The 23737-nt window shown below is 55.9% G+C and overlaps 1 protein-coding gene across 1 annotated transcript in view; it reads right to left on the bottom strand.

Moving 5' to 3' along the window:
* CAMTA1 (calmodulin binding transcription activator 1) overlaps positions 1 to 23737 on the bottom strand; it is a 938433-nt gene that overhangs the window by 113263 nt on the left and 801433 nt on the right. The window contains exon 7 of the mRNA XM_011938305.1: positions 17787 to 17940. Within this exon, the coding sequence (XP_011793695.1) occupies positions 17787 to 17940 (154 nt within the window). The remainder of the gene's footprint in view (positions 1 to 17786; positions 17941 to 23737) is intronic.

Raw genomic sequence — 23737 nt, forward strand, 5'->3', positions numbered from 1 at the left:
CAAAGGAAATCACCCATGTGTGAGGCTTGGGATTTGGCAGGAATACCTTCAGGGTTTGCCTTCTGTGTGTGCCGTCTGCTCTCCTTCTGTGTGTGTGCTGTCGCCTGACCTGGGTGTCTGCTCCCCTTTCCTTCCTCTCTGCTCCACTCTGAAGAGGCTCCTCTGAGGTCTGCAGCGCCCTGCCTCCTGCATCTTATTCTCAGTTGGTCTGGGATTCTGGTGGGTCACTGAGGGGGATGGATGGGGCTGAGTGGCACCTGCTTGCCAAGCCGCCATGTTCAGAACTTTATGTGATAGGTGCAGGCAGGTGGGTGGCGGCACTGACAGCCCACCTTCCTTTAGGTGGACAGTGGAGGAATTCTCCGGCAACCCCCTAAGCACCTTGTCCCTGACAGCTGGAGGGAAGGCCCGGGCCAGGGGCTTTAAAGCCTCGTCATAGCTATGGGACCCTTTTCTTAAATAAACCTCTACCTAGAAATTCAATACAGAAGACAGATTACTGCAGAGAGGACCTGGTGGAGGCAGGATGAGGGGTCACGGGCTCTCTGGCCTGTCCCTATGCCCAGGGCACTCCTTGGCTAAAGACATTTCCAGACTCATTTTACAGATGAGAAAACAGAGGCTCAGGAGGGGAGGTGACAGCCCAAATCACACTCCGGAGGCCGCAGGGCAGGATGTGAGGCTCCCCTCTGTACCGCTGCACAGGCCGTGGTCTGTTCCAGCTGCGGGTCCCCTACTCTGGCTGTACCCAGGCCCCAGAGAGGAGATTCTGATGTCATTGGTCTCAGGTGCTGCCAGGTATTTTTTTAAAGCGCTGCAGAGGCTCCTTGCATGCCGTTCGGACGGGAGAACACACAGCTCTGTTGAAAGCTCAAACTCAGCAGGGAACTGCAAGTCCAAGAGCAGAACCCCCTGCCGAGCTCACCATGGGAGCTTCTCCCTGTGGGAACTCTGAGCAGGTGCCCCTTGCCGAGCCAGGCCACACGTTCTCTGGGAAGATCCCTGCTGAGTTTGAACTTGGCTCTCTGGGGAGATGAGCTGATTTCAGGGCAGCCCCACCTCTGGCTTCTGGCCTTCAGGCCACACCCCACTCAAGGGTCTTGGGTCTCGGCGTAGCGAGGCTTTCGAATCCCCTGGCTGGCACAGTCTCCTGGCACTTCAGATCAGAGCCCCCTCTGCTCTGACAACCGCCAATCAGGCCAGGTTTCCACTCTAGCCCCGATGGGGGTGCGGCAGCCGCATTCTCTCTGCCTCTTGCTCTCCTCCTTATGTTGTGAAGGTTATAAAATGAAGACCCAGTGAAGGCTGACAGATTGCAAGCAGAGAGTTTCTGGATGCTTAATGCAAATTACCTACTGTCTTGGCACATCCAACGTGCAGATTGTCTCCCTCCTTGCTCTGGTGTTGGGGGGGGCGGGTAGGGGTGGGGGTGGGGTTGGGGGTGGAGGTGTGGGGGTGGGTGGAGACAAGCCCCCTCCTTTGAGATGGTGAGTTGTTAGCACTGAATATCAAATACTATCAAGACGGCTTTTAACATGTCATGCTCTGCTTCCCGACATGGAATCAATCAGCGGGACGGGAGATTTCTATAGGGAAAAAGCGCTTTATGAAAGGAAGGTTAATAGCCACGCATGCTGGCCTCCCCGTTGGCCCCTTCCCCCTTTTAAAGCAGCAAAAGGGAAACCACATTAACAGTACACTTGATCACGTGACCTCCCATGACATGTAAGGCAGGAGACACAGAAAGAGAAAGGGGAATTCCCAGAAAGGTAATGTCCTGGTGGCTCTGGGTCACGTCTGTCCCCTCCTGCTCACTGTACCTCACTGGGCGGTACCTGACTCCCCGTTCTCAGGCAGAATGGCCTGAGCTGAATCCCAGAGGGACCCTCTCTGCAGCTCCCCATAGATGGGGCCTGGGTGGTGGCCCCTGGTCCGCTCAGGTATCCTGAGAGAGACCTGTATCCCCAGGAAGGCTGGGTCAGGGGAAGTACCAGAGAGAAGAAAGGGTTGGTATGGGGTGGGATAAACCAGACCCAGCATGGGGCTCTGCAAGACCGGGGCAGGCAGGACGGCCACACTGGCCCCTGGAAAGCAGGATGCTGGCTCCTCGAAAGGTGTCCTCCTACAGCTACGCCAGAAGCCCTGAGGCTGCCCCGTGAAACACAGGCCGGGACTGCATTCCCTCCGACAGGACTGCCTGCAGCGCAGCCTGTGTGAGGATCGGCCTGCAGAGCTGAGGCTGGGAGTGGCCGTTGCAGAAACCCCAGGCCCACTCCAATGCTGACCTAGCCCTCGTACAAGATGTTTACCCTAATTATGGCCCGTGGCAAGTCAGCAGCACTTCCACTAATATGAATAATCAAAATGAAATCAATGACAACAGCATGTGGCCCATGCTTTGGAGAGCATCATCTGATGAACAATTTACCCAAGAGGCGGCCAACCGCTGGGAAGAGAGTAATTGAGATCTGGAAGAGAGGGCTGGGGGAAGGCGTAGGGGCCTCACCCCACATGGGGCAGGCTGCCAGCCGAGGGCCTCTTGGGTTGCAGCTGCTCCATCCCAGGCCTTTGGGAAGAGGCGGAGAGCTTCAGCTACGCAGTCTAAGCCTGAGCCATGGTAGGGCTCTCCTACTTTTCTCTGTCATGAACTGAACTGTGTCCCTGACCAAATCCATAGGTTGAAGCCCTAACCACCAATGTGACTGCATCTGGCAACAGACTTTTAAGGAGGTAATTACGGTTAAGTGAGGTCACATGGGTGGGACCCTATCCCAGCAAGACTGGTGTCCCTATAAGCAGAGGAGGAGACACCAGGACTGCCCATGCACAGAGAAACGGTCATATGAGGACGCAGTGAGAAGGTGGCTGTCTGCAACCCAGGAAGAGAGGCCCTACCAGAAACCAACCCCAGTGCCCCTTGATCTTGGGCTCCCAGCCTGCAGACTGTGAGACAATCAATTTCTGTTGTTTAAGCCCCCAGTCTGTGGTACTCTGTGAGGGCAGTGTCTTAGTCTGTTTTGTGCTGCTACAATGGAATACCGCAGACCGGGAAATTCATAAAGAACAGAAAGGTATTGGCTTATAGTTTTGGAGGTTGGGAAGTCCAACATCAAGCTGCCAGTGACTGGTGAGGGCCTTCTTGCTATGTCACCCTTGCATGGTGGAAGGGTGAAGAAAAAGAATCCATTCCCAGGAACCCTAAGTACAGCAGTTAAACATCTTCAATGGGGCCCCACCTCCAGACGCAGTTGCACTGGGAATTCAATTTCAACACGAGTTTTGGAGGCCGAATAATACACTCCGCGTGGGGGCTCAGGCCTTCCCTATCCTCAGGCTCTCTGGCTAGAGGTCCACACCCACCCTGCTCTATGAACTGCACACTTGTGTGTGCGTGTGTGTGTACAGGTGTGTGTATAGGTGTGCGTGTATAGATCTGTGTACATATAGGTGTGTGTACAGGTGTGTGTATAGGTGTGCGTGTATAGATCTGTGTACATATAGGTGTGTGTATAGGTGTGGGTGTATCGGTATGTGTGTATATAGGTGTGTGTATAGGTGTGTGTGTATAGGTGTGTATCAGTGTGCATAGGTGTGTGGGTGTGGATATAGGTGTGTTTGTGTATAGGTGTGTGTGTACAGGTGTGCAGGTGTGAATAGGTGTGTTTGTGTGCATAGGTGTGTGTATTTGTGTGTATAGGTGTGTGGGTGTGTGTGTGTACAGTTCAAGGGGTTCTGACATCAGGGGCTTTCCAGAATGCCTCTCTCCTTTACTACTCTGGAGGTTACTCACTGCAACCTCCAACCCCTGGGTTCAAGCAATTCTCATGCCTCAGCCTCCCGAGTAGCTGGGACTACAGGTGAGCGCCACCACGCCTGGCTAAGTTTTATATTTTTAGTAGAGACAGGGTTTCACCATGTTGATCAGGCTGGTCTCAAACTCCTGACCTCAAGTGATATGCCCTCCTCGGCCTCCTGAAGTGCAGGGGTGTGAGCCACCGTGCCTGGCCTTTCTACCACTTTAAATGCCACCCTTCTTTCCAGCACAGCCCAGCTCAAGCCCCCACCTCTGGCGCATTCTCAGGCCCTCCCCAAACCCATCGAATCACAGACTCAGGATGGGGCCCAGCACCTGTGTCCTATGGAGCCTTCGTGGGAATTCAAATGCATGCTCCAGTTTGAGAACTATGGGTAGAGAAATCACAGTAGCCTTCCTGGCTGCTCACGCCTGTCCCCAGAAGCTGGAGTTTGGATCCTGAGGGCAAGCCTTGCCAAGTTGTTCACTGCTCGTCTCCCATCCTCAGAACAATGCCTGGCACATAGTACTTGCTTAATAAAGGCTGGTAGAGTGCATGAGTGAATGGTCAATTTCTCAATCAATCATGCCCTCCCTAGCACTTTTTTTAAAAATTGGTTCATCATTTTCCTCAGTGAGCTGTAAGCAGAGCTCATGTCTCAATAATAATAACAACAAAAAAAAATGATAGTTATTGGATATATCCTCCATGCCAGACAGCGTGTGAGCATCTTTATATGTTGACTCCAAAAAAGAAAGAAAGAACAAGGCCAGGCGTGGTGGCTCACACCGGTAATCCCAGCACTTTGGGAGGCTGGGGCAGGTGGATCACTTGAGCCCAGGAGTTGGAGACCAGCCTTGGCAACGTGGCGAGACCCAGTCTCTACAAAAAATAAAAAGAATTATCCTGGTGTGGTGGTGGGCACCTGTAGTCCCAGCTGCATGGGAGGCTGAGGCAGGAAGATCACCTGAGCCCAGGGAGGTCAAGGCCACAGTGAGCTGTGATCGGGCCACTGCACTCCAGCCTGGGTGGCAGAGTGAGGCTCTGTCTCAAAAAAAGGGGGAAAAAATAATAACAATACTAGGTACTCCACGGGCCTCTGCTGTGGGTGGGGCATGGGGCCGGCCACTCTCCCGTGGAGCAGTGCTACTCAAAGTGTGGCCCCTGCAGCAGCAGAATCCCCTGACACTTGTTAGAAATGCACCTCCTCAGGCCCCGCCCCAACCTGCAGAATCAGAAACTCTGGGGTTTGGGGCTCAGCATCCATGTCCTAACAGGCCTTTGATGCACACTCAAGTTTGAGAAGCTCAGGTCTAGAGATGATATCTTTTTTTTTTTTTTTTGAGACGGAGTCTTGCTCTGTCCCCCGGGCTGGAGTGCAGTGGCAGATCTCAGCTCACTGCAAGCTCCGCCTCCCAGGTTTACATCATTCTCCTGCCTCAGCCTCCTGAGTAGCTGGGACTAGAGGCGCCCACCACCTCGCCTGGCTAGTTTTTTGTATTTTTTAGTAGAGACAGGGTTTCACCGTGTTAGCCAGGATGGTCTCGATCTCCTGACCTCGTGATCCACCCGTCTCGGCCTCCCAAAGTGCTGGGATTACAGGCTTGAGCCACCGCGCCCGGTCGAGATGATATCTTTAACCTCCCAGTGATCCCTCGAGGCAGAATGCATTATCTCATTTTATTAATGCCAAAACCGAGGCTCAGAGAAGTTATGTAACTTGCCAAAGGTCACACAGCAGGTGCGTGGGGGGTGAGGAGGGGCTGCAGATTCAAGCCCTTTCCACTGGGCGACCTGCCTGGCTTTCGGCTCTGCCAGGACCAGCTCCTAGAAGGAGGTGAGGAAGACTGGACAGCAGCTCAGTGGTGGGCAGAGGAGAAAAGCGACCCCATCGGGAAGTAGAGGGTCCTGGCCATGAGCAGCAAGACTCGCTTCACTTCCTGGAGGGGAGTCTGGTTTCCCTTGGCTGCCCCTTCACCAGGGGCTGGTGACTGTGCAGGAAACTCAGGGTCCTGGGGCTGGGCCACACGCTGTCATCCCAAGCTGGATGCCCAGTTTTCTCTCCTGCCCTCCCTGACTTCGCAGGTGCTGGGCTGTCTCAGGGGGGCCAGGTCTTGCTGGCTGGGGCCTTAGTGGGCAGAAGCTCCCAAGTCCCTGGCTCCCCGCTTAGGATTTCCTCAGTTCAGGGTCAGGTCAGTTGTCACTCATCTGCCCAAGCCACTCAGACCAGGGCAGAAGAAACTCTTCCTTGAGCCTCCCACGGGAGGAACTGGGAGGCAGGGCCTGATGGGGACCTGCTCTTGGAAAATCACGGCAAGCAGGAGAGGAAGAGGGAAGGAAACCTGGGAGGTCGCTGCGAGGAGGACATCTCAGCAACGCGGCGTCCAAGCCTGGGCGCTGAGGCTTCCTTGAGGCATGTGCTGGCCTTGTCATGGCAGCAGGCTTTGTGCCTGGTTTGGGACGCATTTGGGGGGAATTTCTACAAAAACCAAAAGAACCTAAGAAGGGTTCATTCCAGACTGTACAGGATGTGTGTGGGAGCAATGCTTGGCTCCATGACAGGGCCTCCTCATTTGGGGTGTGGTGGGGGTGGGGAGAGGACCCCCTGAGGGATGGCAGGGGGCGGAGGGGCAGCTTCATCTGGGCTGTCTTTCATTCCTGACGTGGCTGTCCCATGCGGTGGTGCGGCTTTCCCAAAGGGGAGGGAACACCTCCAATGCAATGCCCTGTGCTGGCCATACAGGAAGAAGGGGCCAGAATTTGAAACAGTGGGAGACAGGGTGGCAGCACCATGCTGGCCTGGGGTCAGGGCCCCCAAGTGGCCGCAGCTCTTTCCCTCACACAGTGTGATCTTATAACAAGATCTTTCATTCCTCTGGCTCTTAGTTTCTTCATCTGGAAAGTGGGTGCCTCTTGCCGGTTCACCTGACTGTATGCCATTGGGCCCTATCCAGGTGGCCCCACCCTTGGATTCTGATGTGATGGTATCCACAGGAGATCTGCCCGGGCCGGGGTGGAAAGCCGCATGAGAGGGGAAGCCCTCGGCTCTGCAGTCCTGCCTGGAAGACTTTGGAAAGGAATTGGACGAGGAGACAGAGAGAACTCCAGACGTCTGCCTCAGCTCCTGGTGGTCCCCGGAATGGGTGAGAGCCAGCTACCTGCCCCCTTTGCTCTGTGGGGCAGTAACTCTTGGAAGGATGACAGGGCAAGGCCACCTGGAGCTTTGGCCACCATAGTTACTGCACAGGCGGCACCTGCTGGAATCGATGCTTGGCCTTCCTTCACATGGGAAGAGATTTCTGGGTGCTGTGATGAGCGAGTGGCAAGGACAAGGGGCAGTGTCCTTTTCTGGAGGGCTGTGGGGGTCCCGTCCTCCTCCTCCAACTGGGTTCGTCCAGTCTACCCACCTAGGTACCCCGCCGCCCAAGAAAGACCCAGAAAGAGGGTGGCCATTTAACTAGTCAAGCCAGGTCACCTTGGGAGCCGAGAAAGGGTGTGTGGTCATTTGTCCAGGCGCTGGTATAAGCTGGGATGCCCTCCGGCAACCCTGGGTGTGTGGTTGCTCTCCTTATAAACCACGTGTCTCAGGCGGATGGGAGAGGGACTGGCCACATGTCTCTCCTGCAGTGAATGGGGCCCCTTTGGAGTCCGTGGTGTTGTTGACACTAGGAGGCTGTCTCCATGGCGACAAGGTCAATGGGAAATGGCAGCCGGGTTGGTTTAATTTTCACTGTATTCTTGTTGACAGGAATAAAGGCCCTGCTTCTGATTTCTTGGTTCAACTGGATGAAATTTTCATTAGATTTAACTTCTCATATCCAGACACCCACATACTATTCAATTTCCCGATCTCACCGCTCAACTCTCATTCGTCTATTGGTCCTGAGGACAAAATTTTCAGAAATCTCATTTTCGAGGAGCGCAGAGGCTGAGGGGGGACGGGATGGAGCATGCGTCCGCCGCGTGCACGTGAGGGGACCTACCTGCCGTGCCCCCAGTGAGCCTGTCATTTCTGGGGCTCGCTGTTGGGGCATGACAGTCCTCCATCTGCCAGGGGGGCATGGGCTTCGTCCCAACATCACACAGGGCTGTGGAAAAGGCAGGGCTGGAGGGTCCAGCAGACTGCCAGGGTGTTGAGAGCTTAACCTTGCCGTATTCTTTCTTCTTGCAGGTGGGACGGACCTTGTCAATGAGGGGTAGGGAGAGGCACCATTCCAGCCTGGCCAGTGACTCCGTCATCAGGAAATACAGAGCACGTGGGGTGGCATGTCCTTTACCCCTGCCCCTGGCCTCACAGGAAATCTCCAAGGTGCTCAGCGACATACAAAGTGGCATTTTAGAGCCATCCCGAGGCTCTCGGAATCTTCTCCTGATGTGCTGAGTGGCATTGTTACCAGGCTGGGAATTCTTTGCGTCGTGGGAGAAGTGTGAATGCACTAGGAGTGCTGGCCGCCTGGCAACGTCAGAGCCTCATGGTGATCTGCAGATCTGGGTGCATATGGCCTCTGGAATTTCCTTCTCCCTACTCTGTCCAAACTGCAGCCCCTTCCCCCGGGCGCTGCTCGCGGCAGAGATAGCAGGGAATGTGGGACTCATCAGCTTTTCCCCTGCCCCTCCAGGCCACTCGGAAAGAGGGGTGGCGACCAAGTGAGATTCTGGATGCTTCCATCTTGCTTCTGGTAAGATTGCTCTAGGGCCCTGGACTCAGGTTCCTCCTCGTGTGTTGGGAGGCAGCGCCGCAGGAAGCCAGGCTCCGTCCACAGAGCAGCTGCCTCTGAGCTCCCAACTACCTGGCCCGGAGCCTTCCTTTTTTAAAGAGAGGCTGAAAATCTGGAGATCTGAATGTTGGCAACGAATTCTAATTTTGACAGAACCACTCCCTGGCACCTAGCAGGGCTCAGCATCAGCTCTGTGTAGCAGTCAGGACCCGGGACGTGGGTGGGGCCCTGTATCCCCAACACCAGCACAGGGGTGCACTCCTTAAAAGGGGGACTCCTGTCACAGAAGCGGCTGTGCGGCCTTGAAGCGGCCTTGGGCAGCAAGGTGCCGGGAGAGACAGGAAATCAAAAGCAGTATTTCTCTTCCAGTCCTACTTGGGGGCTGGATTGGCTCCACAAAACTAGCTGGAGTGAGAAACCAACATTTGCAAAACAAACCTGGATCCTGGGAGCAAAGTAGGAAGCAAGCCCCACACTCAAGTCAGCCTCTCCGTGCCCACCCTCTGCTATCCTCTGTGCCAAGTTGGAAGGGGGCTACAGGCATTCTGGCAGGAGCCAGGAGGAGGGCTGGGACCCACCTGGAGATTCCAGGAACCTGCCCTGCCTGCTCCTCATGCCAGCAGCTCCTTCCCAAAGGGAAGGGTAAAAGGCAGAGGAAATCCTCTCCAGGAACCGCCAGCACTATCCCTGCCTCCGCCATGACTCCCAGGCTCTGCAGATGCAGGCAGGGAGCCGGGCCTCTGCTCTCCGGGACAGAGCTGCCGTCCAGGCCCTGGGCCTGCCGTGGGGACACAGATGGGCTGCTTCTTATGCAACTCCAGGATTTCTCACAAGTGCAAGTCAACAAGTGTCTAGCAAGGCCCCACCATGTGCCGGCACCAACACCTCAGCTGCAAAAAAAGGAAACTTCTAGAGGCATATTTCTTAACCCAGAGTCTACAGAAAGTCCTCACGCAGCCCTGGAACATCCAGAAATGATACACCCAGTACTAAGTGCATGCCAGGGAGTGGCTTCCTCTGGGAGTGCGGCTAGACTAAGCTCCATGTGGCCTCCGATGCCTGCCCTCCTCCCACCCGGATGTGAGAACCAGCTGATGCCTGAGGAGGCCTGTGGCCCAAAGAGGTGCTGGTTCTGCTCTTGGCTGGCCTCTCGCCAGAGGCTGCTGTAGGCCGGGGTTTCTTAAAAAGTATGGTCTCCTGGGGACCCCAGTACAAGAACCTAGTTTCATAAAAAAACTCAGTGTCTGAAGCCCACTCCAGATGCAGGGAGTCAGAATGTCTGGGGAAGCGCCTGCCTTTCAGCCCCATCCAGGTGGTTCTGAGGGGAGCCATTGTCTCTGCTCAGGCTTTCTGGGGTCTTGGTGGATTCCAGGGTAAGATTCTCGGCTCCCTCTGAGCCCCAGAACTGGGTGGCCTGGGGGGCCCGAGCTCACTCCTGACATTCAGCCATTTGCTCCTATCCCAGAAGTCTCTGCTCAGAGGTAAGGACCCTGGAACATGCTTCTAAGTGAACACTGCTGGCCAGAAAGAGTTCTAGCAACATCTCCTCTCTCTCCCACCGGGGGCTGAGCCCCCAACTCCTTACTGTGCCCACACCTGTAGCTCCATGGGGGAAAAGTCTTTGCAGCTCTCTTTTCTTCTTCTTCTTCTTCTTTTTTTTTTTTTTGAGGTGGAGTCTCACTCTGTTGCCCAGGCTAGAGCACAATGGTGTGATCTTGGCCCACTGCAACCTCTGCCTTCCGGGTTTAAGTGATTCTCCTGCCTCAGCCTCCCAAGTAGTTGTGATTACAGGCACCTGCCACCATTCCTGGCTAATTTTTGTATTTTTAGTAGAGACGGGGTTTCACCATGTGGTCAGGCTGGTCTCAAACTCCTGACCTCAGGTGATCCACCTGCCTCAGTCTCCCAAAGTGCTGGGATTACAGGTATCAGCCACCATGCCTGGCCCTCTTCTCTTCTCTTCTCTCCTCTCCTCTTCTCACTCTTCTTTTCTTTAGACAAGGTCTTGCTCTGTCACCCAGGCTGGAGTGCAGTGGCACCATCTCAGCTCTCTGCAGCCCTGAACTCCCCAGGTTCAAGTGATCCTCCCACCTCAGCCTCCCAAGTAGCTGGTGTACACCACCACATCTGGCTAAGTTTTCTATTTTTTGTAGGGACAGGGTCTTGCCATGTTGCCCAGGCTGATCTTGAACTCCTAGGCTCAAGTAAGCTTCCTGCCTCAGCCACCCAGAGTGCTGGGATTACAGGTGTGAGCCACCACGTCCGGTTATCTTTGAGACTTTCAGGCTGGCTGCTGTCCTTCCTCGGTGGACTCTGGCTGAGCCTTAGGGATACCTGCTCCTAGTCAGGGTCAGAGCTCCCAGCCCACCGTCCCCAGCCAGCCAGGTGATGCTGGATCAGGATCGACTGAGCTGGAGAGGAAGAAAGGTGGGCACAGGCACCTCTCCCTAGGGTCTCCTGCTGCTAGTTCCAGCCCCACCCCAAGCCCCACCACTCCAGAATTACAGAGCAGGTCCCCAACAGCTTCCCAGCACATCTCAGACACCAGGTCCAGAGGCAGGGGTGGGACAGGCCCCCCCCGCCCGCAAGCTCCTGGTGGCCTGGGTCGGGGAGTCAGGCTTCCCGGGGCGCCGGTCTCCGAACGGGTCCGCTGCCGCTGGCCACCAGGTGGCGCTGGTCGACCAGGAACGGTTCCGCGAGCCCCGGGAAGGAAGCCTTTGTTGATTTTCCTTCTTGATATTCTATAATCACCAGGATTACAATCTAAGCAAAAAACAAAACAAATAAACACAGCCCCCCCTTCTGGATCTTTGCTCTTTGTCTGAAAAATTATGAGAGCACAAAAGGCGCATTGAACATACAACCCCAGGCTTGGGTACTGGCAACAGCGAGGGCCTCCGGAACAGAGGGAGGGAGGCTGGGGGCGGTCTGGGGATCCTGGGCTCTGCGACCTCTCCCAGTGTGAGCTGAGTCCCTGGAGAGCAAGTGCTGGCTAAACAGTCGCTTTGAGCAGATTTCTCTGCCACTGCAGCCACTGCTCAGCAATGAGGGGCTCCTGTTTGCAGCCAACTAGCCCAGGCCCGGTACCGGAAACGGTGTGGTGTCTCGGCAGCACCACCTTACAGGTGCTGAAGGCTGGCAGGGTTGACACCCTGGCCCCTGACAAACCAACAGGCTGCAGGTGAGGACCAGCGTGTTAAGGGAGATGGACTGTGGGGGCTATGACAGCAAAAGCAAGCCCACACTCGCCAGGGCCTCCACCCAACTCAACGGGGCCTCCACTCACACTCACTAGGGCCTCCACCCAACTCACTGTGGCCTCCACCCTCACAGTCACCATGGCCTCTATGCAACTCGCCATGACTTTCACCCTCACAGTCACCATAGCCTCCACCCTCAGTCACCAGGGCCTCCATCTACCTCACCAGGGCCTCTGCTCACACTCACCAGGGCCTCCACCCAACTCACCAGGGCCTCCACCCAACTCACCAGAGCCTCCACCTTCACGGTTACCATGGCCTCTACCCACACACCAGGGCCTTCACCCTCACAGTCACCATGGCCTCCACCCACAGTCACCAGGGCCTCCATCCACCTCAACAGGGCCTCCACTCACACTCACTAGGGCCTCCATTCCAACTCACCGTGGCCTCCACCCAACTCAACAGGGCCTCCACCCAACTCACGATAGCCTCCACTCTCACAGTAACCACGGCCTCCACCCAACTCACCATAGCCTCCACTCTCACAGTAACCATGGCCTCCACCCAATTCACCAGGGCCCCCACCAAACTCACCAGGGCCTTCACCTACACTCACTATGGCCTCTACCCCACACTCAGGATGGCCTCCACCCCCACTTTCAACATGGCCTTTGTGGCCTCACATTTACTATGGCCTCCACCACCTACCATGGAGGTGAGGTTGCTTTTGGAGGAAGTGTGGGGGTGGAGGTGCTGAATCCCTACGCACTTGTGTCTGTGGATACATCATGTGCCCATGCAGAAGCATGGAGGTGCATGGAGCACTTGTGTGGTGTGCATGCAGGGTGGGTGCAGGGCCTGGGACTCTGCTGACTCCACAGCCAGCCCTCCTGCTGCCCGCCCAGTGATGCAGAGGACACCTGCCCCAGAGGCCTGAGTACTCTGGCCTGACACTAGCGGAGCTCTGGGGTGGGCAGGCAGGGTGGAGCTAAACCCCGAGGCGGCTGCAGGAGCTGCCTTCTGATCTCCAGGCCTTCAAAGCCTGCAGGAAGGCCCAGGCCTTGCTCATGGCTGCAGGGCCATCTGGCCAGCCAGGGCGCTCCAAGAGGAGCCTCCAGGCGGGAGAGCTGGGACAAGATCACCACACGGGAAGGGCTGTGAACATAGCTTAAAAGTCATGCCCTCACCACTCACTCCGGATGGAACAACCTCACCAACAGCTTGCTGGGAAATGCCTGGCGTGCCATCCCCTTCTGGGCTGCCAGGAAATGGGCAGGGAAGAAAGCCACGGGTGCTCAGAGGGAGAGGCTCTTCTCCGAGGAAACGGTTCCACCTGGCTTTCTGTAGGTTCCAGTGGAGCCGAGGGTGCAAGGTTTGGGGCATGGCAGTTTAGAACCACTGTGGCTCTGAGCAGCCCACGATCACTAAGCAAGTTTCCTGCCAGCTTGGCAGGACAGAAGCACAGAGCCCTGCCTGGCAGAGCAGTCGACTCCACTCAAAGTCGTCTCTCAGTGGCAGATCTGGGAGGAGAGGACTTCCCATCCAGCTCCTCACTCACACTGTGGGGGTTTACTGGGTGCAAATCTGGTGCTCTCTCAGACCAGCTGCATTGGAACAGACCCCGAAATTTCCAGAATGAGACATACTAAGCTTTAGATCACTTGTGTACTATAAACTCCAGGCCTCAGACAGCGCCCCAGACAGTCATTGCCAGGCCTTGGACTGAGATGAGGAATTCTGTGCACTATGAGTCAGAAAGCGGAAGCCCACAGGGGCACCCCTGGCTGAGCGCAGCTCTACTCAGCCCTGAATGACTCACATGCAGAACCTCTTTCCCCAGAGTATGTTAGGATGGAACTACATAGCCAAAAACTACACTTCCCAGACTCTCTTGCAACTAGAAGTAACCATATGACAAAATTCTGTCCAACAACGCGAGAGTGGAAATGATGTATGCAACTTGTGGGCCCTGTCCTTAAAGGGAAGGAACTCACCCTCCACCTTATTTTCTCCTCTTCCCACTGGCTGGAATGCAGTTGCAATGGCAGGAGCTGGAGTAGCCATTTTGGACCATGTAAAAGAGGGTGAAGCCCTAGGAATGGGGAGCAGCCACCTGGAGGGAGCCTGGGTGGCCGATCCCTGACCCTGGGGCTGCCACATCAACCCTGAACTGTGACATGAAAGCCAAAGGAGCTTCCCTCTCACTGAAGCCACTGTGATTTTGGCCTTCCTCATAGCGGCAGGGCCCATAATCTCATGATTACAGAAGGGATTCCAAAAGACAGGAAAGATCTCTGGGAATGTCCTGGGAATTCCTATCAGCCATCTTCATGTATTTCTGTGTGTGGTTTTTTCACCTGGAGGAAGCGGGCCTCAGATTGCAGGTGGAAGGGAAGCCCCCTTCTGACCAACGGCCACAGCTGCAAGGACCAGGATGGGATTCTCTGAATCAGCCTGGTGCGATTCCCAGGGCACAAGGTCATGGAGCCCCCATCTCACAGCAGGTGAGGCAAAGGCTGCAGACCCATCTCCCTTCACCCCTGAGAAGCACAACATTTTGATTAAACCGCTGACAGCTCCGCTGGTGGGCAGAGAAATTTGGAAACATCAGGAAATCAAACTGTGAAGTGTTTGGAGACACGTGATTTATGTGGAAACGGGATGCAGTTAATGTGCTTGGCTCCAGTGTTGGGTGGCCCGCCCGATTCTGGAGTCAAATCTGAGGTCTTCTTGGCTCTCAGCACACCTCTGCTCTCCCCGGACACGCTTAGCTGGTGCCCTATGTGTGCTCCAAGCCTGATCGGCACCTGTGCCTTCTCCTGTAGCCGCGTTTCCAGGGCTGTGTTTCTCAGACTGTGTCTCTGTCAGAGCACACGCACACGCTCAACGAGTAATTGTGTGCGGCTCTGCTTCCCCCCCGCCCCCGAGACACCAGAGAGCCGTGTTATTAGATTTATGGGGAGTTTGTTGTAGTTTTACATAATTTTCTGAGGCACTGCAGATTTTTGAGCATTCACAGTTCCCTCTGGTTCAGCGTTGGAGGCTGGCTCCGGCCTGGTTTCCACTCCCTGGAGTTCATAAAGCCTAATTCCTCCCACCCAGCCTGGAGGAGGCATTCCTGTCTGATGGATGGGCAGCTCCAGGGAAAATGGGGAGCATATGGCTGAAGGAGAAGGGCTGTCTGTGTGTGTGGAGAAGAATTTGGGAGGGCCCAGGCCAGCAGCCTCTGACTGTGGGAGCCACCTGGAAAGGCATCTTTTCCCTTGGGAGCACCCCGTTGGCTAATCTCTGGCTCACACAATCTCTCGGAACTTTTGCTGGGGCCCAGTGGGGTTGGGGCTGCTCCCCGGCCATGTGGATGGGGACTTTGTCCAGCAAAGGGGCCCTAATTTTCCAGTGGAATCTGACAATAGGAACGCCTTCTAGTGACCTAAGAAGAAGCAGACAGAAGGCTCAGAAAGGCCAGGAAGGCAACTCCTCCTCCTGACTGAAGACTTGTTTTGAGCAGGAACTCCCCTCTAAAGGTGAACACTGAGGGGTGGGAGGAGCTCCAGAAGCACCTGGACCCTGGTCACCCTTTCAAGACAAGAATCCTTAGGACCCTTATTTTGAAAGCATTGACTAAGCCCCAGGAAGGAGGTTCCAGGCCATTTCCTCCAGCCCTGGAGTGCAGGGACAAAGTTGAGCCCCCTGGAGTGACTCCACCTCCCAGGAAATGGGACAGGCTGGCAGCCTCAGCCCCTTGGACAGGATGCGCAGGGGTGGAGGAGCTGAGCGGGGGCCCCCTGACCTGGCTGGAAGTGCTGGTCTTAGGGCAGAGGCTGCTAGATTCTTGCTACCCCTTTACATAAGCGGTACTGGGGTGCAGAGAGGGTGGGGCATTGGCCCAGGGCCGCACAGCCGGACAGCCATGAAGCCAGGACGAGCACCCGCCTCCTGACTCACCAGCCCTGACTCTTTCTACCGCCCTGGCCAGAGGGCACCAGAGCTCCTGGTCAGCGGAGTCATCGCGCTGGCCCAGTTGAGGCCCTGCGGCAGAGAAAGCATGAGTAGGCCCCTGGGGCGGGGTCTAGGCAGGACCCAGTGTCAGGTGCCAGCCCTGCATAGTGAGGTGCCCCTAGGTACTGAGTAGGAAGGGCAGGCAGGCGGGTCTGACAGCAGGGCCCCCAGCACTGGTGCCCCAGACTCCTAGCCTCTGGCCTGCCCTTGGGAAGGTGCCACTGAGCAGCCTCGGCTCCCAGAGCCAGGACACTGCAGCTTCTGTCTGCTGCTCAGGCCCCTGGGCAGGTCCCTTCCCCTCCACCGTTCCAGAGCTATTTCCAGGGCCCTGCGCATGCCCAGCACTGTGTGGAGAGCCGGAGTGCTTCCCAAGGGTAGCCGTGCCATTTCCCCATGTGTCCTGGTGCTCGGCAGCATTTTGAAGAGGCTCACGAGGCCTCTCCTGATGAAGAGTGGGAGGCTGACATCTCCCCTGTGGGGGCTCGAGGAGGCCAGGGCACAGGAGTGCGAAGGCCCAGCTAGGGTGGTGGGAGGGCCTGTGGAGAGGCTGAGAGCTGAGGCACAGGCGGGGTGAGCAGGCAGAGGCAGGGAGAGGGGCAGGCGGAGAGGCAGCAGGCTCCGGGCAGTGGGGACTACAACAGGCAGAAAGGACGCAGAGTCCTGCAGAGGCCAGGGGCTGGGGGTGGGGGGGGCCTGCAGGCTGTGCTCAGGAGCTTGGACATTGAGTGTGCATTGAATGGTTTTAAGCAGGAAGGGATGTGCTCAGGACCACAGTTAAGAAGGTTGCCACTGGGTGTGGCCTGAGCTCAGGAGGCCCCTGGGTTGCCTGCCTCGAGTTTCCAGGCAGGAGCACTGAGGCCAGCCCGGTCCAAACCTCCCAGTGGGGTACTTGGCTCAAAGGACGGTATGTGAGGAAGCTCAGTCTTGTGGTCCAGCCCTTGGTGGGCAGGGTTGTCACCCACCAGGGGGCCTCCCTTGCCACACAGACCCCTCTGTCCCTCCTGACCCTCATCCCCAACCTTGAGGCTGGGAGCAGATCCCTGAATCCGAGCACCCAGGGGACTGTCAGGATTAGCATCACTGCAGGTGCCCCTAGCCTCAGCCTGGACCCTCCCAGGCACAGGGACCTTCACCTTTCCTCCCAGCCGCAGAAAGAATATTTCAGTCCCCGCTGCTGTCTATGCTGACCAACAGCTGCTTCCTCCCTCCAGCCAGCTCCAGGGACAGTCCTGCTTCTGAGTGAGCCACTGACCCACCCCCCAGGCCCCGCAGATGGCAGGTCCTTACCCTGAGCCCTGACCATCAGTGTCCCTGAACCCCGAGGGCTACGTGTCCAGCACTAAACAGCCGCCATGCTCTTCTCGGCTCAGGAAAACCCCAGACCTGTGTTTGTTTTTCCCGAGCCCTGCTGAACAGTGGGCAGGAGAAGCCACTGAGAGCCGCCAGCGGCTGCTGGGAGCTGTGGCCACTGCAACAAAGTACGGAGCAGCCCCGGCTTCCCGGCCTCACTCAGTGTTTTGCATTCTGTGATTTGCACCTGACAGATGCTTCAGAAAGCACCACTTTGCTGACAAAATGAAATCCAGCTCAATTACCATCATCTATTTGCCACCCAGCCTGGGAGCCGAGGCGGGCCCTGAGTCCAGGAGGCGGTGGCTAAGCCCAGATCCCTCGTGGACGGGCAAGGCAGGAGGCAGGGTCTGCTCCCGCCACCCCTCCCCTGTTCCACACTTTCCCTCCCCAGCTGGCCTCCACTCCTGTCTGTGGTCCTGGAGACCTGGTCCTGGCCCACTCTTGGCCTGCTCCTTCCCCTGCATGCTCTGTGTCTCCAGACCTCACTCTTTTCATCTGTCATGTGGGCCTGGCATTTCATGCCCTGGCTGCAGTATAGGGAGCTTACAAGGGGCCAAATGAAGGTGGGCAAAAGCTAAGCTCACGGTGCCACTGTCCTTCCAGCAAGATGGGGCTCCAGACCCGCATTCCCAAGGCCACAGAGGACCTTCCTGGCCCCACCTGGTTGACACCAGCCTAGTCCCCAGCATGGGGGTGCCAGGCTGGCCGAGGCCACTCACACATGGGTTTCAGCTGCCCGATGAGCTCTTCTTTAGTCCATTTCGCCCACTCCTTCTTGTCGGTGTTGATGGAGCAGAGGATGGGGCCGCAGGGCTTGCCGCAGTCCTCAATGGCTGGCACATTCAGGTAGTGCACCAGGACGATGTCGGGGTTCTGTGGGGAGAGCAGAGACTGGCAGCATGAGGGTGGCATGGAGCCCGCCAGGGTCAGGGCCACCCCCAACCCCACAGGTACAGGCAGAGACTGAGGCCCCAGACACCTGGCTCTCTTGACCTCGCACTGCCGACGGTTGCAGCCAGATGGTTCTGTGGTGGGGGCTGTCCAGCGCACGTGGGATGTTAGCAGTCTCCCTGGCCTCCACCCACTGATGTTATTAAGCCCCTCCCCCTCCAGCTGTGACCCCTGGAAAAGTCTTCAGACATTGCCCAGTGTCCCCTCGGGGGCAAGATCACCCCTGATGGAGAAACTCTGACCTACACATCAGCTGATATGTGTGTAACTGGGAACCACAGGCATGAGGTCAAATTCCCTTCAACCCAACATCCCTGACCTCACACCACAGCCACTGCCGTCTCCCTCCTTCATGCCCAACACGCGTCTCCCCCTCACAGCTTGTGGGATGCCCCCAACACAGGCATCATCACCCGCTTCTCCCCAAGGGGAAAAGGAGCTCCCAGAGCTTAAGGCCCCTCCTGCTGAGGGCTGGAGCCCCTCTGCCTTCAGCTGTGGTCTTCTCCCCCCAACGAACAGCCCCACAATGAAGCACTTTATTTTATTTTTTCAGACAGGGTCTCACTCCATTGTCTAGGTTGGAGTGCAGTGGTGTGATCTCAGTTCACTGCAACTTTTGCATCCCGAGCTCAAGTGATCCTCCCACTTCAGCCTCCTGAGGCTGGTACTACAGGCACACACCACCACGCCTGGCTAATTTTTGTATTTTTTGTAGAGATGGGGTCTCACTATATTGGCCAGGCTGGTCTTGAACTCTTGGGTTCAAGCAATCTGCCCACCTCAGCCTCCCAAACTGCTGTGATGACAGGTGTGAGCCACCACACCCAGCTGGCACTTTCCATCTAAGCAGTACCCGGGGGCAGCTGGTGCCCAGAATCTCTGGGAACTCCTCCCTAGAAGAGCTCTTCTGTTACCCTGTCCAGCTCATCCACTCTTTCTTATTGGCTTCTGGGGCGGAGTTTCCTGAACTTCCGGGCACCAGCTGCCCACCGGGTATTCTGGGAAAGAGCTCTTAGTCTGAAGACCTAAAAGGCCCAGTTTCAGCCGGGCGCAGTGGCTCATGCTTGCAATCCTAGCACTTTGGGAGGTCGAGGCAGGTGGATCACGAGGTCAGGAGATCGACACCATCCTGGCTAACACGGTGAAACCCTATCTCTACTAAAAAATACAAAAAAAAAATTTAGCCAGGCATGGTGGCAGGCGCCTGTAGTCCCAGTGACTTGGGAGGCTGAGGCAGGAGAATGATGTGAACCTGGGAGGCGGAGGTTGCAGTGAGCCGAGATCGCACCACTGCACTGCAGCCTGGGCGACAGAGCGAGACTCCGTCTCAAAAAAAAAAAAGAAAAAAAAAGCCCAGTTTGTCTCAAATTGGTTCTATTTAGCAGTCAGCCCCTTCCCGTCACATCTTATTAAGAATGTCCTCTGTCGCTTTCTGCCCCCTGAGCTCGGATAGGACACGCCAAGGGGCCTTTGTGAGGCAGCAGTGTCGCTGGGATGAGCATTGGGACTTCTGTGGCTTTCTTATGGTCTCCCCAGAAGGCAGCGTTGCTTATCTGGCCACATCAATATTGACAAGTTAAAAAGAAAAAAAAAAAAAAGCAATCCTGTCACTTTCTAGATGCATCTGGATAAGCCAGAAAAACCTAGCTAAACCCTCGCATCTCAATCAGAGGGTATTTCTTGAACCTTTTTTTTCCCTTTAGACAGGGTCTTGCTGTGTCACCCAGGCTGGAGTGCAGTGGCACAATATCGGCTCACTGCAACCTCCACCTCCCAGGTTCAAGCAATTCTCCCACCTCAGCCTCCTGAGTAGCTGGGATTACACGTGCATGCCACCACAGCCCCGCTAATTTCTGCATTTTTAGTAGAGACAGGGTTTCACCATATTGGTCAGGCTGCTCTCGAACCCCCGACCTCAGGTGATCTGCCTTCCTCAGCCTCCCAAACTGCTTGGTTTACAGGTGTGAGCCACCGCGCCTGGCCTGAACCATTTTTTCCTGCATTGTCCTAAGGAAACATGACAGGATATCAGGACGCTGCAGGGAACGACGGAAAAAGCCACGTGGAAGGCTTCATCCTGTGCTTTTCCTCCTGATAGAGGAAAAGCTGCTTTGCCCTCTGCTTTCCCCGGCTGGTGGACTGAGACTCAACCATGAGTCCTGAGACAGGCAGGACCCAGGCAGGAGAGAGCTGGGCCTGCAGCTGCTTTTTTGGATGTTGTCAGGGCAAGAGTCATACATGAATATATGAATCAATCAAACCATGAATAAATAAAGACTCAAGATCACACCATGACCAACGTAAGTAAGGAGACTGGCATAATTAGAAAAGATTTTCACTAAGGGTTCAAACAGATTTTTTCCTGCCAATACTCAGATAACCAGGAAACTCAATCAACACCAACAGGAACCTTCTCCTTAATGGCGGCTTTTCTGGATTGTGGTAATCATGCTCCTTAATAATCATGATAATCCCTGACATCAGCGCGGCACTTTATTCTTTTCAAAGCACTTTCCAGCCATTATCTCATTTGGTGCCGCTGCTAGCCAAGGAGGCGGGTAGGGAAGGGCAGGGCAGGGCAGGGGAGGGTGTCCTCCGTCTACAGTGAGGCGCCTGTAGCACTAAGAAGTTGTGACTTGCCCAAAGCTATGTGCCAGCAGGGCACAGCCTGATCTGGAAGCCAGGGTTCTGACTCCAGGTTCAGGTCCTGCCAAGACATCTGGTGGCCTCCCTTTCTGCTTGGCCTAAGTACTGTCTCATCTCCTTTTCACTTCATTCTTGCAGTATGCCCGAGAGGTGGGTCGGGTAGATCTGCTATGCCCTTTGCATAGAGGGGGTAACGGTGGAGAGACAGGGTGATTCACTCTGTCCTTGCCCCATGTTCTTCCTACAGACCAACATACTGGCCTCCTGGGGACCGTGTCTGGGCCCAGGGCTCCTGCCTGTGCCTGGGCACGGCCAGGCAGCAGTGCCAGCTGCTGAGCAAGATGAGTAAAGATCAAAGGGCTGCAGGGGGCAGTAGGGCCACCCAGGGCTGCCTCTGATTCTGGTCCCTGAAGCAGGAGCCTGGCCCTGCAGGAGGGAGCTGAGATGCCAGACGCCTGGGAGATGAAAGGGCTGCCACATCCTGCTCCACAGCCCCGCTGAGCCCAGCCTGGGTGCCTGGGACCTGCTGTGGGAGGCCAAGGTGGTGGGCAGGCAGGCAGGGTCTCGTGGGGCAAAGGCCCTCTCTCACCATGAACCCAAACTGTGGAGTTCCTGCACGAGAGCACCCCAAATGCTGCTATCTCAGGACGTTCTGCCTGCAGGGCTCAGCCTCCATCTGCATAACCAGCCTCCACCTATTCTTGGAGGTCAGACACCAGGATGCCCTCCTCTTCCAGGAAGGCTTCCCTGATTACCTCTCTGCCTCTACCATAGTAGGATGGCATTTGGCTTTGTGCTTTAATTGTCTGAACATCGACTTTATTTCCTCAACCTCAGGGACAATGCCCCGGAGCTATGACAGCCCAACAATCACCAGTGCTTATTTCAGGTTTGTAGAATCAAATTAGGCTGAATTCTGACCTCCTGCTTGTGCCCTCCCTAGACCTGTGTTCTCCTGACATCTGGCTTCAGTTTTCTGGGTCTACAAAGGGCAGGGAAGCTTTCCTTTCTTTCTTTATTTTTTGAGATGGAATTTCACTCTTGTTGCCCAGGCCGAAGTGCAATGGCGTGATCTTGGCTCACTGCAACCTCCGCCTCCCGGGTTCAAGCAATTCTCCTGCCTCAGCCTCCTGAGCAGCTGGGATTACAGGTGCCTGCCACCATGCTCAGCTAATTTTTGCATTTTTGGTAGAGATGGGGTTTCACCACATTGGCCAGGCTGGTCTTGAACTCCTGACCTCAGGTGATCTACCCACCTTGGCCTCCTAAAGTGCTGGGATTACAGGCGTGAACCACTGCACCTGGCCGGGAAGCCTTTCTAAACACAGGTTGTTGCTAGGAAGGTAAGATACAATGCAAGGCTGGTTCTTCATCTTTTCTGGGTCTGAGATCTCTTTGACAGCCTGACACAGGCAGTGGATACCCACCCCATTCTCCAACATACCCCAAGGCGCGTCAATACTTCAACTCAAAGGCTTACAGATCCACTGGTCAGTGGATACCACTTCAGTAACTACAAAGTAGGGATCGTAGCATCTAGAACTACCCCTTTCAGCTTAGGGCACATGCCTAACACCGGGGGCTGGGGGGTCCCTTCCTGGGAGCCTCCATGCTGGGCCTTGCCTTTCTCCCTTGTTTTGATACAATTAGCAGAATGTCGCAGCCCCCTGGCAGGTCCAGGAGAGCAAGTGCAGGATCAGGAGAGATGCTGGAGCAGGCAGCCTCCCGGTTTCCATCCCAGGGCCTGGAGCTCTTGCCGCTGGAATGCCGAGCTGAGTAGTAACGATTTCCTGGCGTGGGGCTGGTTTTCAGACACAGACTGATGGAGGTATTTTTGGAAATTTGGGGCACACATCGCTTCTTGGCAATGTTGCAATTTTATTCATTAGTTTTACATTTTATTGGGTGTTTTTGGTAGAAAAATATATTAGCCTTGAAGTCCTCATGTATCAGTTTCATGGAGTGCTCGTAACGGTGTCAGCCTTGCCGAGCTGCTCTGCTGGTGGCGAGATGGGCTCAGGCGGACCAGCTCGGCAGGGCGGCCTGGAGGAATACAGATGCGGGCCTGGATCTGAGAGTCACAGCAGGGGACAGACCCTGCCAGGGCCCCGGATTCTGGATTCTGGACAGTTGTGGAGTGAAGTTGCCTTTGTCTTGCCCAGGCTGCCCTGACGTTTCCGTGGGGTTCACCACCCTGTCAGGCCTTGTGGGTCCAGGCAGGGAAGAAGAAGCCCCTCCCTGGGTTATCAAGTTTTCAGGAGAGATGCTAGGGGTCACCCCCCAAAGTGAGTGTGACCTTTGGAGATGAGCCCCTGCTTTCCCGGAGGCCTGGTCGGTGTCAAAGGCTGGGGAGAGGGAGTCTGTGACTGTGGTGGTGGTAGGGGAAGCCAAGGATAAGTAAAAGTCTCAGAACTTCCACAGCCTTCTGGAAGAGCTGCGGACTAGGGGATCCCTCCTCCCTCTTGGTGCCTCAGGCTCCTCACCCATAAGCATGGAAGCTGCGTCTCTTTCTCACTGGGGCTGCTGCAGGGAGCAGGGTCAGGCCTCGGAATGGGTGCAATGCCGTCAGGACAGACAAAGACCCCGCTCTAACACCACCAACCGCCACGAAAACCAAACCCAGACATACTCCCTGAGAGGGGGAGCTGAGGTAAGCCTCCAGCGGGCAGTTCTGCTGCTTAGAGTCCCCCTCCTCCGCCGGCAGCCCCAGCCCATCCCAACTCTCCTCTTGTTGTGTGCAGAGGCCCTTCCTCCACCAGCGTCCAGCCTGGGGCTCTGCCCTCCCTCTCTCCCGCTCTCTTTCTCCCTCTTTCCCTCTCTCCTTCTTTAGTGGCCTCATCCAGCATCCTGACCTCACACCCACCAGATTCCCAGGACATCCAGATTTCTCTCTCCAGCCCACCTCTCCTTTCTTGCCTACCTGGCTGTTGACAGCACCCCTTAAAGTCCTCAAAATACCCATGACTTCCCACGGCAGACCTCGCCTCCCAACCTCCCGCTCAGAGACTTGGCCCCTCCAGGCTTCCCACAGCTGCCCGGGTGTGTAACCCAGAAGTCATCCTCTCACTTTCCC

Source organism: Colobus angolensis, unplaced genomic scaffold (genome assembly GCF_000951035.1).
Source record: "Colobus angolensis palliatus isolate OR3802 unplaced genomic scaffold, Cang.pa_1.0 Scaffold170, whole genome shotgun sequence".
Lineage (NCBI taxonomy): Eukaryota > Metazoa > Chordata > Mammalia > Primates > Cercopithecidae > Colobus > Colobus angolensis.